General features: G+C 44.8%; 5 protein-coding genes across 5 annotated transcripts; 2 read left to right on the top strand and 3 right to left on the bottom strand.

The window, feature by feature from the left end:
* The first annotated feature begins 121 nt into the window (after positions 1 to 121).
* Positions 122 to 4,833, top strand: K450DRAFT_220373 (uncharacterized protein). Its single transcript, XM_051585544.1, has 20 exons — positions 122 to 667; positions 733 to 857; positions 915 to 968; positions 1,039 to 1,077; positions 1,135 to 1,236; positions 1,301 to 1,378; positions 1,452 to 1,512; positions 1,582 to 1,712; positions 1,781 to 1,954; positions 2,019 to 2,348; positions 2,418 to 2,833; positions 2,898 to 3,042; positions 3,112 to 3,498; positions 3,574 to 3,720; positions 3,795 to 3,856; positions 3,926 to 4,013; positions 4,096 to 4,151; positions 4,241 to 4,251; positions 4,335 to 4,382; positions 4,476 to 4,833. Exons 1-20 carry the CDS (start codon positions 142 to 144, stop codon positions 4,748 to 4,750), a joined length of 3,255 nt encoding a protein of 1,084 aa, XP_051448880.1. The 5' UTR covers positions 122 to 141; the 3' UTR covers positions 4,751 to 4,833.
* Positions 4,834 to 4,890: 57 nt separating this feature from the next.
* K450DRAFT_220368 (uncharacterized protein) lies at positions 4,891 to 5,607 on the bottom strand. Its single transcript, XM_051585543.1, has 2 exons — positions 5,352 to 5,607; positions 4,891 to 5,292 (listed from the first exon to the last, which is right to left on the bottom strand). The coding sequence occupies exons 1-2, from the start codon at positions 5,541 to 5,543 to the stop codon at positions 5,188 to 5,190; spliced, it is 297 nt and encodes a 98-aa protein (XP_051448879.1). The 5' UTR covers positions 5,544 to 5,607; the 3' UTR covers positions 4,891 to 5,187.
* Positions 5,608 to 5,685: 78 nt separating this feature from the next.
* K450DRAFT_220360 (uncharacterized protein) lies at positions 5,686 to 7,917 on the top strand. The gene is made up of 6 exons (XM_051585542.1): positions 5,686 to 6,119; positions 6,221 to 6,406; positions 6,469 to 6,611; positions 6,678 to 6,878; positions 6,941 to 7,453; positions 7,538 to 7,917. Exons 1-6 carry the CDS (start codon positions 6,002 to 6,004, stop codon positions 7,823 to 7,825), a joined length of 1,449 nt encoding a protein of 482 aa, XP_051448878.1. The 5' UTR covers positions 5,686 to 6,001; the 3' UTR covers positions 7,826 to 7,917.
* Positions 7,918 to 7,964: 47 nt separating this feature from the next.
* K450DRAFT_220357 (uncharacterized protein) lies at positions 7,965 to 9,883 on the bottom strand. Its single transcript, XM_051585541.1, has 4 exons — positions 9,706 to 9,883; positions 9,379 to 9,516; positions 8,657 to 9,132; positions 7,965 to 8,554 (listed from the first exon to the last, which is right to left on the bottom strand). Exons 1-4 carry the CDS (start codon positions 9,803 to 9,805, stop codon positions 8,138 to 8,140), a joined length of 1,131 nt encoding a protein of 376 aa, XP_051448877.1. The 5' UTR covers positions 9,806 to 9,883; the 3' UTR covers positions 7,965 to 8,137.
* A 133-nt stretch (positions 9,884 to 10,016) lies between these two features.
* On the bottom strand, positions 10,017 to 12,837 carry K450DRAFT_220354 (uncharacterized protein). The gene is made up of 3 exons (XM_051585540.1): positions 12,301 to 12,837; positions 12,190 to 12,225; positions 10,017 to 12,073 (listed from the first exon to the last, which is right to left on the bottom strand). Exons 1-3 carry the CDS (start codon positions 12,602 to 12,604, stop codon positions 10,140 to 10,142), a joined length of 2,274 nt encoding a protein of 757 aa, XP_051448876.1. The 5' UTR covers positions 12,605 to 12,837; the 3' UTR covers positions 10,017 to 10,139.
* Positions 12,838 to 12,846: the final 9 nt, after the last annotated feature.

The raw sequence follows: 12,846 nt of genomic DNA, 5'->3' as shown, positions 1-12,846 counted from the left end.
CAACATCCATCGTACCGGCTAGACATGAGAAGTCGCGACTCGATCACGTGATAAAGTTCCCGTGACTCTAACTGACCAGGACAGAGCTGCCGGCGTTGAACCCAGCGCACAGAAGTATAATACAACGTAGTTTTCCAACCAATGGAGAGGAAAAAGTGTCAGGTGCTTCCGGCGCTGACAAAGGTGTCCTTTATAATCGCAAGGCATCTGGACTCGGAAAACCTGTACACGCAGTTTCTTACGCCTTCGGAGTCTCAGATCTTCAAAGATGCCGTGACTAATTTTGACAAGTGGAGTCTCTTCATCACGGCAACAGACCGATTCGACACGGCTAAAGCAAACGGCGACGATGAGTTACCAGGAAATGAATCCCAATCCAGCACAATGTCAGACGAACAAGTGGCCGCATTCAGAGTACGAGCTATGATATTCGACCAACTCGTTCCACAGCTTTACAAGTGCTCGAAACCATGCTGTAAACACTCGAATGCCATAGACGATATTTTACAAGGTCTTTCGACCGACAAATACGATAAGATTATTGAAGGCTCGGGTGATTTAGACGCATCCATACAGAATCAAGCACCAGCTATCGTCTTGCAACCCGCTATGAAAACAATTTCACAAAATACCACTGATGCGGCTGATGATGAGACAGCACCTCCAGGTACGATATTAACATCTACACTTTTAGAAAACGAAACAGTATTTCTTAAAAATGCTACTTTGCAGCCGATGAATCCACTTCGGACGATGCTCTAATATCTCCTCTGGAACTTTCGAATGTACCTTTGATGAATGTGTATCATACTTTCGAAAATGATCTCGCCGCTATGGTTGAGCAACGGAAACTGGAGGTAACACGCAGCAAAAAGCTTGAAAAGTACTTGATTCACATCTAATATTTTTAATAGGAATACGAAGCTCAGGAAGAAATGAATGACAAAGATAATCCATCTGACAAAACGGTAAGATATTCGTGTCATTCATCTAGCTTTCATTCACGAAAACGCTCTTTAACATTTCATTTATTTACAGATATCGATTCTTAATGCGAACTCAAATTTCAGCTTGAAGGTGTGTAATAATGAACCAAGTTTGATTGCTAAGCTTTTGACTAACACATGATTACAGTACTTGCTAGAAGCAATCGAGCAGAATCGAGCAGTAACAAAATTAGGTGATCGTGAGTTACGCAACTTATTGACTGACGTTCGACCTCACCGTTCCAAATGGGTAAGCTACAATCAAACCGGCGCGATATTCTTGTCTTTCCTATTTTTGACAACTGCTCGTAAAGGCGAACGAAGATAAGCTTGGCCAAGAAGAATTATATGAATCATGTGAAAAAGTCTTAATGGATCTTAAGAATTATACGGTAAGAGTGGGTTCGATCCGAAATCATCAAATATATTTGGTATGTACCTATCTCATCCTTGTTACATATTTAGGAGCACTCCACGCCTTTCCTCAATAAGGTCAACAAGCGTGAAGCGCCGGATTATTACGATGGTAGGTTGGAAAGGACATAAATACTTGATGGACGACAGGTTTAATGACTTATATATGTTGCGACGGCAGTGATTAAAAAGCCAATGGATCTTGGGCTGGTTACCAAGAAATTAAAGGCGTGTCATTATAAAAGCAAGAAGGAATTTGCGGACGATTTATACCTTATTTACGAAAACTGTCTTGTGTACAATACAAATCCTGTAAGTTGGGGAAAACGCCAGCATTATTCGACCTATGTCGTCAACTTTTACTAATACTACGCCAACAGCAAGCGAGTGAATACCGAAAACATGCCATTGCTATGCGTAAGAAGACAGACAAACTGCTTGTTCATGTTCCCGATGTGAATATACGAGATCGTGCCGATGTGGAAGCAGAGGATGAAGCCGAAGAAAGTGATGGGCATGAAACTGATGAAAGTAGTCATAAGGCTTCGCGCAAGGTGAGATATTTTTCGGAATTCGCATGGAGAAAGCTTGATCTCAGCACTGACCGTATTTCAATAGGCTCCGGGAACTTCCAAGCATTTAGCAAATAACACTTCTGTGGAAAAGAATGGAAGCGATGTCCCTGTTTCTACCCCGAGTGATCCAACACGAGAACCTAGTCTTGCGCCATCGAACGACGGGTCTCAAGCTGATCATGATATGGAAGGCCATGGCAATGGGCAAGTCTCATTGAAAGGCTTATCTGGTGTTTCCCATACAGAAAGCAACGGTGTCATCGATCGTGATGAAGAAGAACGTAATATAAATGCTGAGATAGAGGCCAACATGGGTATACTGCAAGAAGAAATTTGGCGGGATCTTACTAAGAAGACTAGAGCGAAAGTTTCGGTAAGGCTGCATTCCAATGTATCATTAAAGTCGCTTTCTACTTGCTGTTATTGATGCTTTTCTTCGTAGTCGGATGCTCAAAAGCAATCCGAACTTCCCTTTGGCGACCGTACGGTCATACAGCGCTCATTCATCGAGATGAAACGGTTTAGTATGATGGAGCAAGCCCATGAATCACCCGAGACAATTCGTAAATTGATTACAGCGAGTAATGATAGCATTATCCGCTGGATTGAGCAGGGTAACAACGGCTTATACGAAGACTGTGATTCGGATGATGACGACAGCTTCGACGATGGCTTTTTATCACGACGAATCGCCAACTCTAACAAAGCTCAAGTTGATGATAGTTCGCGATCTGATTTGTTCCTTCCTGAGTATGCGGTCACCAGTGGAATACCGGAGATTATCGACATACCTGAAGATATCCCTGATAAAGGAAGACGAGGCAGCATCGATGGTTTAGAGACTGAACAAGACTATGGGTAAGAACAGTCGTCATGAAATAGGTCCTTGTAATACAGCCAAACTCACACAACGTTATCATAGTTATTCGGATGTATCGCTCGATAGATATTCCACTGTGGCGATACCAAATCATGGTACATCAGAAATGATTGATGACAACCTGCAAACTTTGAGGCAAATTCGACGCGTGTATGCCAAATGTCTCGCTGTACGAAATGATGTGCCGGTAAGCATACTACCTCGGTGATTGATGCTCAGAAACAATGTTTTAAAGCATAGTGTCTATTACTTTCAGATAACTGCTATGAATACGTCACAAACCTATCCTGAAGCTTCTCAAGTCGGTGAAGCTGATGCTGCATCTCCCCGCTCCAATGATGGTGCATCAGCAGCGCCATATGGTGACGGTAGTGAATGGTCCAGCCAAGTTGATGAAAGCTTTATACGCGAGCGGAAGGCGTCAGTTGACCAACAAGAACTTGTACCTTTGATTCTCAACCAAGATGCTAGTCAGGAGCTTATGCAACGCACCGTTGTCAAGTTGATCGAACATGCCGGATTTGAAGCTTCTCAATCCAGCGCTTTGTCGGTTCTCAGTGATGTAGCTACCAACTACTTTTCCAGTCTTGGTAAAACTTTGCGGGTCTACTGGGATACATACTGCAACAAAATGAGTGATGAGGTGAGTAGCTAGTTGGAGCACGCTACAACCTGGATGATCAAATGCCCTACAAATCACTGACTCGATGCATCTTAGGAAATCTTAACCCACACACTGTATGACAATGGTGTTATAAGTATCCAAGAATTAGAGGATTACATTCATGATGATATTGAAAAATACGGCCACCGCCTGAATGATATTCATCGAAAGCTGACTTCATCCTACAATGAATTAATCAATGTAAGCGTTTGTAGATTGTTTCGATGCGTTATCTATCATCATGATTCAAAAACTAACACACAACCTATGACTAGGGCTCAACCGATGTTCAACTTGGGGATGACTCTCTCTTCCAAACAGATGATGCTTTTGTTAGGCAAGTACCCTACACCGAGACAATCCATCTAAAACATCGATACTAACGCAACATTATTGCCCTTCCTAGTGGAGCGTTTGGTGAAGACATTGGCGAAGATTTCTTTGGATTCAAAGATCTGGGCCTGGATAAAGAACTTAATATGGATCGTTTAAGTGTACGTTGGCAGGCTGTGATTTTAACACATTCATTTTTCAATCATCCTTCAAGTTGTATGTATTGATCATCCACAATTACAGGTCCCTTTTAAATTATGGTATGGAAAGGATAAGGTGAAGGCGCAGGCAACGGGACCGTAAGTATTTTACATTGAATACGCCGAATGACTGGATGGAACGCATGGCTAATGTAACATTTCCTTTACAAACATTTGTATCCTCACAGAAAATCCAATGGTAAAACCTCTCCTTCTTCTTATACGTACTGTTTTTATGGATAGCAGCACCGCTAACCCAATCTCCATTGTTTCCTTCCACAGAGCCTGTATTGGAACACCCACCGCCACCTCCCTTTGTCCGCATTCGCAGCACGGATGGTATTATCAAACTTTTGCAACCATACTTTGCCGAAAAATTGGAAAAGTCAGAAGGAAACTTGGTGGAAGATGAGTACCAAACAGCTAGGCGAACTCGTCCACGATATCCACCCATCTCATCTAAGACTGGAGCGCTGAACCGTAAGCGACCACTCAAGGATGCTAATGGAGAGAATAAGAAGACGAAGAAAAAGAAGCCCATGGAAATACTACAAGCTGAGAGGGCGGAAAAGAAAAAGCTGAAAGAAGAGGCAAAGGCACAAAAGGTAGCAGAGAGGGAGCAAAAGAAAAAGCTGAAGGAGGAATTAAAGGAACGAGATCGCCTAGCTAAGCTGGAAGCGAAACGAGAAAAGGTATAGAGATTCAATTCTTTAGACTGCTCTTTTATCCCTACTCCATGCCAATGGCTTCTCCTATTCGATAGGCTAGTAAGAAAAGCGGTTCATCGGTGGCCCATTCTCAAGATGCTTTAGCTACTGGTACCGAGGAATTATCTCCTTTGCTAACTGACAGTGAAGAATGATTCTATCCAAACCTGCCTTTCCTTGTACATATCCCAGCAACATAGCCAAATTTCACACATTCACTTAATTCGTTAATTTTTTTTTTTGGATACAATTTTTTTTGTTTGCATAGTTGGGTTTCCACAGTAAAAAAGCTGTTTATACCTGGCTCAAAATGATATGTAATTGAATGCATGCTATTTACAACATAGGAGGTGTGCGTCTACAAGCTATGGGCATGCTACAGCAAATGGCCACCTGAAATATCCGGTAATGAACCGTTGATGGTGGCTCTATTTGACAGTGCTCTTCACTTCGGAGTGTTGCTTCTTCATTTCGGCGCTGGATTCCTTTTGCAAGACGTCAATAGGTTTATCTTCAGACTGATCAGCCTTCACCTACAGAAAGGGTTAATTCATTGGCCACACTATAAGCATATCAGTTTTGGATAACTTACGGATGCTTCGCTGAAAGAAGCCAATTTCTCGTTCCATTTCTTCTCCTCCTTTTCAAGGTGCTCCTTCTTCTCCTTCTCCAAGACTTCTGGGTCGTTGTCAGACATGTGTGAGAAAGCGGACATCATGCGAACGTTGGAACGTGCAGGGGCAGCGAGTTTGCTGAGTGCGCGAGTGGATTGAAGGCGTAGCATGATAGGATAGAATTTGATAATCAAACCACTGCCGGATTGAATAAGTGCTCGACTTTATATAGTTTTTGAAACTAGTAGAAGACATGATTTGCATGATAGCTATTTTCGGTCGACGTATGTATGACGCACGGCCTATGACTTTTTCACGAGCAGAATCTGACGCCATGAAAAATCCATCGAATATTCACTCATGAGCAGGCGGAATTTCTATCTGTTCTGACGTCGATGATCCCAGTCTATGTGAAAAATATCTCACTGTCATTGAAATAATCCAATAGTCATGTCGAAAGGACCTAAAGGCAAGGGAGCACGGGTGATTGGGCCAAAAGCCTTAGTGGAGCGAGCGAGCGGGATCTTTTAGCAGTCACGTTTGAGTCGTTTTCACGCTTGCAAACAACAAAAACCGGAGAAAAGCGCAAAAAAATGACGAGTGACTACTCGCCCTTCCTTCGCCCTCGATGAAGACAAAGACTGTCGCCATTGCCACTCTTGGAACCGTTGCTGCCATTGCACTCGGATACGCCTTCTACTTTGATCAGAAAAGAAGAAATGATCCTGAATTCAGAAGAAAATTGAGTACGTTTGGACCTAATAATACCCGTGTCGTTTTTTATAACTTCCGGTACCTACCTGTGTAAAAAAGACGAAAAACTAAACAAAACATGTTTCTGGATTAGAGCGCGAGAAGAAGAAGTCTGCGAAGAAGGCAAAGATGTCAGCTGAAAACATAAAGCAAAAGGTGTCTGAGACACTTGAGGCTGGCCTCGAAGCTGTCAACGAAGAGACTTTCCCTACCTCTGTCGAAGACAAGGAGAAGTTCTTCATGGCTCAGATCTCTGCTGGTGAGACGCTGTGTGCTCAAGGTAAGATGTTTCCGCTGTCAGGGCTAAGCTGTGGCCAACAACGTTATTCATATTCGGTGCAGGAGAGGAACATTACTTTGAAGCCGCCATGTGCTTCTTCCGTGCTCAAAAGGTGTACCCTTCACCTGTCGAACTTATTATGATCTATCAGAAGACTGTTCCTGAACCCGTTTTCCAGTTGGTTGTCGGCATGATGACTTTGGAGGTACGCTTTCGTTTTAAATTTCCCCGTACGTAATTTATCAAGTATGTAGGTTGACATCTATGGCAGCACCAAAAACGTCAAGACGGCTTCTACGAATCATTCCCTCCGGAAGATATGCACGTCAAGATTGGTGATATCGAAGAAGGTCAAAATGGTGAAGGACAGACTGTTCTTCGTAAGGGATTGGTCGCCACCCAAGATTTCGAGGAGGGTGATGTTATCTTTGTGGAAGAGCCCATTGTTTCCGCTTTGAACTCCCAACTTGAGGTAAACCCAGCGCCTTCGTTGTGGTAATGTGCTGACAGTGACTCATCATCGGTGTCTTTTAGGGAGGAGACTTTTGTAACTACTGCTTGAAGCACATCACAGCAGACAAGGTTGAATGTGCCAACTGTAACCAAGTTGTTTTCTGTAGCCAATCGTGTTACGAGAAGGCCAATGAAGAATATCACCAATTCTTGTGCACCAACAACAAGACCAAGGATGACGCTTCTTCTCAGGAACAAGCATTCCTTGACTTTTCAAAGGAAAAGAACGTGAAATACCCTTATTTGATTGCTAGATTCCTTGCCACCATGGTTCATGACGAAATCGAAAAGGCCAAGTCCGGTGTTACCGATGGATACAGCTCTTGGGATCACGTTGACCGCTTTAGATATCTTGAACTCACACCTACCCCTCAAAACCTGAAGGAATTGAGTTTGATCAAGGAGTTGTTGGGACCCAAGGTGACTGGTGTTGATGAATTCTTGACCGAAGAGCGTTTCCTGATGCTCAAGGGTAAGATTCTTTTCAACGCATACTCTGTCCAGTCCATCAGCAAAGGAGATAAGGAGATAGAGGTAAGGATGGGCTAAAGCTTAAATTTACGCGGTAAGGGAGTTAATGGTCAGAAGTAAAAAACTAATTGGGGAATTGCTTCGCAGAAATCAACCGAGTTGCACAGAGAATCCCTCCCCGACCAACTTTCCGTCGGTAGTGCCCTTTATCGTGCCACGACTTATCTTTCACACTCCTGTGAGCCTAACACCCAGATCGAATTTGCCGACAAGTCACACAGTCTGACCGTCAAGGCAGCTAAGCCCATCAAGAAGGGTGAAGAGCTTCGAACCAGCTATATTCAACTTGAGGATAAGAACACTGAGCAACGACGAAACCAATTGGCTGAATTGTTCCAGTTCAAGTGTGTATGCTCCAAGTGTGAAACCGATTAGACAGCTTTTTTTACGATTTTATATGTGTTTTTAAAATAAAAAAGAGTAAAAGCACACACACCTCTTTGCCACCACAATCGATTATTTTTAGCCTAGCTGAACATGAAATCTATGTAATATTTCTGTTTGATTCTCAGACGTTGGTTTGGATCCAAGCGAAAACATTGATTATATATCCTCGTTTATTTGCGGGTTTTGGGATGTTTTTTTTCTATGAAAACAAGATGAAGAGAGAAGAGAAAAAAAGGTAACAGAGGGAGATAACACGAAAAATTTATATGGGAGAATGGGGGGGAGTGCAAATGGTTAGGTCTAGTTGTAGGTATCGTTCTTGAGAGAGCCTTCGATATCAGCGACGACCATCTCGGTGACCAATTCGTCAAAGTTGACCTTGCGTTCCCAACCCATCTTCTCCTTAGCCTTAGCGGGATCACCGAGCAAGAGCTCGACTTCAGCGGGACGGAAGTACTTGGGATCGATACGGACGCGAACCTTTCCACTCTCAGCATCCTTACCGACTTCATTGACACCTTCACCTTCCCAGACGATCTTGCGTCCAGTGACACCGAAAGCCTTCTCGACGAAGGAACGGACAGTGTGGGTCTCACCGGTGGCGAGAACAAAGTCCTCAGGTTGGTCTTGTTGAAGCATCATCCACATACCCTCAATGTAATCGCGGGCATGACCCCAATCACGCTTAGCATCGATGTTACCGAGGTACAAGCATTCCTATGGGCAAAAGGTTAATATCGCTGCCCATTAAAAAAACATAAAAATGGCTGAAGCTTGTGCGACCGTCGGGCCCCAAGATCAGTCAGAAAGGCGCTTTACCTGGCGACCAAGATGGATATCAGCAACAGCTCTGGTAATCTTGCGAGTGACGAAAGTACGTCCTCGGCGAGGAGATTCGTGGTTGAACAAGATACCGTTGCAGGCATACATGTCATATGATTCACGGTAGTTGACAACGATCCAGAAACCGTAGAGCTTGGCAACACCATAGGGGGAACGAGGGTAGAAAGGAGTGGTTTCCTTCTGGGGAGTCTCGACAACCTTACCGTAGAGTTCGGAGGTAGAGGCTTGGTAGAAACGGACACGGTCTTGGAGACCGCAAGTGCGGATAGCATCCAAAAGACGAAGAGTACCCAAAGCATCAACGTCACCAGTGTACTCAGACATATCGAAAGAGACCTTGACGTGGGACTGAGCACCCAAGTTATAGATTTCAGTAGGTTGAACCTGGCTAACGATGTGGACCAGGCATGTGGAATCAGTAAGATCACCGTGGTGCAAGAAGAACTTGACGCCTAAAGAAAGAAAAAAGGGAAGGTTAGAGTTTATTGTTATTTTGGCAGAGGTGGATAAAAATAGTAAGATTTCGGTCGGCAGGACATTTCGGCCGGCAGGATATTACTGTGGGCAGGGCATGTTCTAGCTGTGGGTCATTGCAGTAAAACGCCTCTCTAAGACAGATACACATCGGTACGTAATGCCCCCGCCACCTTCTATCCATTCGATCTCGACCTGGGTCCCAAAATGGTTGGAGTTCTTACCTTGATCGTGTCTGTCCTTGTAGATATGCTCAATACGGCCAGTGTTGAAGGAAGATGAACGGCGAATGATACCGTGAACTTCGTAACCCTTGTCAAGCAAGAATTCGGTCAAGTAGGAACCGTCTTGGCCAGTGACACCTAGGAGAAGAAAATAATAATAAAAAAAACGGAGACGGTTAGTGAAACACTTGGTACATCACAGGAGCATCATGGTCAACAGCCAAGATGAGAATAAAAAACAGGATTGCCCAGATCAACAGAGATGAGCCCGAGATGATGTGCAGATGGCATTCACCTGAGGGCTTGCAGGAGGGGAGAGATTCTTACCAGTGATCAAAGCAACCTTACGGGCTCTGTACTGTTCAAGAGAGAGATGGCTCATATGATTAGCGAGGATCTTGACGGGGGCAAGGACTGATTCAGACATGATGAGATGAGAGAGATGGAAGAGATGTGTGACCCGCTTGAGGGCTGATAATGAAGAGAAAATAGAAAAAAACGCGAGGGTCCCTTGGTGCCATTGGCTGGTTCCCGACACTGAGATTTAAACTCCTCTAACGACGATAGCTGTTTCCTCGCTTGGCCGATCCAAATGACGCTACTGACCTGAAAATTTTTATATAAAAAAAGATCAAGTAGGTTACGGTATTTTAGCTTTATTGTACAAAAGAGTCGGTCAAAAACACACAATTAAGAGACAGGGTACTATATACTGGTTGATTGTTCTTGGGGAAAGGACGGTTTTGGGGAGGTGATGCAGTTCAACACAGCAGCGAAGTAATACTCATCTCCATCTTTGGATTGCTTTCAGTTTTACCCGTGGCTCGATCATTAGGAGCAAGGTCATCGGCTCCTCTTGCCCCTGACATGGGTGTAAAACTATAGCCAGGACCGCCTCGAGTCTTGGTTTGAGCGGCCGATGCGGCTGCATTGAGGGTACTGCTGGAGGTTTGTAAAAAGTACTGGGTGGTCGGATGTGTATAGGAAGCACTGGCACGACCGAGTGGCGTGGGTGCAAATCGATTAGGCGGGGTAATAACAAACGGATCGGAACGACGAGAGTAATAAGATGTATCGGGTAGCGCGCTTGTGATGGGATTCATGGACATGGTTCGAAAGCTGGTGGAGGCATTGGTAGTGGGATTGCCGCTATTGCCTGTTTTTGGGAAAAATCGAGTGGACGAAGTGTTCAAAAGACCTTGTTGATTGGTGGTCGGCGCAATATTAATTTTGGGTGACACAGGGGCTTGATTGGGTACGGCGGCAGAATTAAGATAATTGATACCACCTAGCCGGGGTGGTGATTTAGAGATCCTGGACTCTACCATACTCGTATTGGAAAACCCAGAAGAAAACGGTGTCGTCAGCGACATGCTTGGCTTTCGGAACACTTGGAATCGGTCATGATCACTACTGCCTAGGGTGGAGCCACCACTACTTAGGTTCTTCAACTCCGGTGTACTGGAACCCGTCATGTCCATCGATGAAGGACCGCCGTTCTGTGGACTATCGCAGGCCATCGGGCTATCTGCGCCTGTTTCAGTAAAGTTGGATCGGGTGGAGGCTAGTTGCTGTGGTTCATACGACGCTTGCACAGCGTATTGATGTTTGCTCAAAATCGCAACAATGTAGAGTTTACTGTACGTATCGGGGTTAAATAAGTCGGCTCCAAACCCTCCACCCAAGTACACCTTGAAGTTGAACAATTCCATGTCTCCGTCTCGTCGCTTGATATGAAGCGTGTCAGAGTACGTATTGGACCCTTTGGCCACATACATCAGTCGTTCAGGTAGAGTATCGTAAAATAAATCACTCGTGGTCCGTTCGGCACGCGGTAATCGAGCGTGTCGCTTTTGGCTCCCATTGGTTGCTTGGTCGGCAACATTTTGAATGTTGTCCAGCAAAAGTCGGTGAAGTTGCGCTAAGCGGTCGGTATCTTTGGGGGAGACAAAATCGTAAAACGAGCGATGGGCGAGTTCTTGCGGGTAATATCCCCATGCCTCGGTCACTTCATCGGACGCCCGAGCACAACACACTTCCATAGACATAAACACAGTCACTTGAGGAGGAGGACCCCCGCTGGAAACAGGTGGGTGTTCCCTTGCCGGAGATGGCATATCCATGGCACCGTTGATCAGTATGGGTGACATGGAAGCTTCATTTAAATCCGGTCCTTCTGCCAGCAGGTTGGATGGGTTAAAATCTATGGGCGATAAATAGTGGGTATGTTCATTAAGGGGTTGAGTAGGATGTATAGGCACGGAGACTTCTTGAAGAGCCGGAGACGCAGAGTGTTGGTGCATCGGGTGGGCATGCTGCGGCTTATCTGCAGCCGCTTCGCTTCCTCGACTGAATGACCTTCGAATGATTCGCTCATGAATCTGCTCCTCCTCTCGCTGCTGTTGCTGCTGTTGTTCATGAAATTCTTCTAACGTTTGATGAACAAAGGCAATCCGACCTGCTTGTTGGGGTTGCGCAGCTTGTTGTGGTCGATTGACTCGTTGAGCCGACGTGGCAAAGGCAGGTGTTTGGATGGCATCATACATGATTTCATATTTCCGTTCATTCGCCAAGAAATGACTTTGCATCATAGAAGCTTTGTCTCGTAGTTTCGGTCGTCCACGTTTTTTGTGTGCGATATCGTGGCAAGAATCTTGTTTACCCAACGTCACACAGCGTTTGCATGGGCGTGAAACTAGTATGAAAATGAGTAAAATTGGAGCGTCAAGGAGAGGAGCGGGCCGGGAAGAGAAGGCGATTGTGAGAAATACCATCCTGCTAAAGTATTGACACCGAACAGTAAACACTTACCATCACAAGCAAGATGGGCTCGCTTACAATTTATGCCTGTATGCAGAGAAAAAGGTCAGAATGATGTGAAAAGTTCCTATACAACCAACATCTAGAAGGCAAGCAGCTTACAAGCACTCGAAACATGATTCTTGCTACCTCTTTTCGAGGGTACAGTGACAGGCGAGCCATCATCATCGCTAGCCTGATCGAGATAGGAAGAGTCAAATTGGATCTGGGAGGTAGAATACATAGTGTCTTGAGGCGAGTGAGACATGGCAACGCTCAAAGATGATTCATCAGATAAGCTAGGAGTTGATTCAAATTGGGATATATGTGGGGTCTGTTGGTCACCACTTGGTAACCCCATGGCGAAGAATGGAGCAGACAAGCTCAACTCGTTCTGAATGGTGGGAGAACCTTGCAGCATCTGCATGGGATAGTTCGATGCAAAAACCAACGACGATGCAAAAATAAAAAAGCGAGAGGAAAGAAAAGGGAGTTGAAGCTAGTGTAATCAAGAGAATTGTGAACTGGAGAGAATAATGCCAGATTCCCAACCGAGAATTCCAATCTAATGTCTACAAGAGGATAGTTGAGGGTCAACAGCTCCAAGGTTTAGCGGTTGAAAAGACTTTTGAAAAAGCAAGAGAAGAGAATTCCAACCCACCCAGGGAA

The sequence above is a fragment of the Umbelopsis ramanniana genome (genome assembly GCF_025399195.1).
Source record: "Umbelopsis ramanniana AG unplaced genomic scaffold K450scaffold_3, whole genome shotgun sequence".
NCBI lineage: Eukaryota > Fungi > Mucoromycota > Umbelopsidomycetes > Umbelopsidales > Umbelopsidaceae > Umbelopsis > Umbelopsis ramanniana.
Note: the sequence above shows the minus strand (reverse complement) of the source record. Positions and strands in the feature narration are given on the sequence as shown.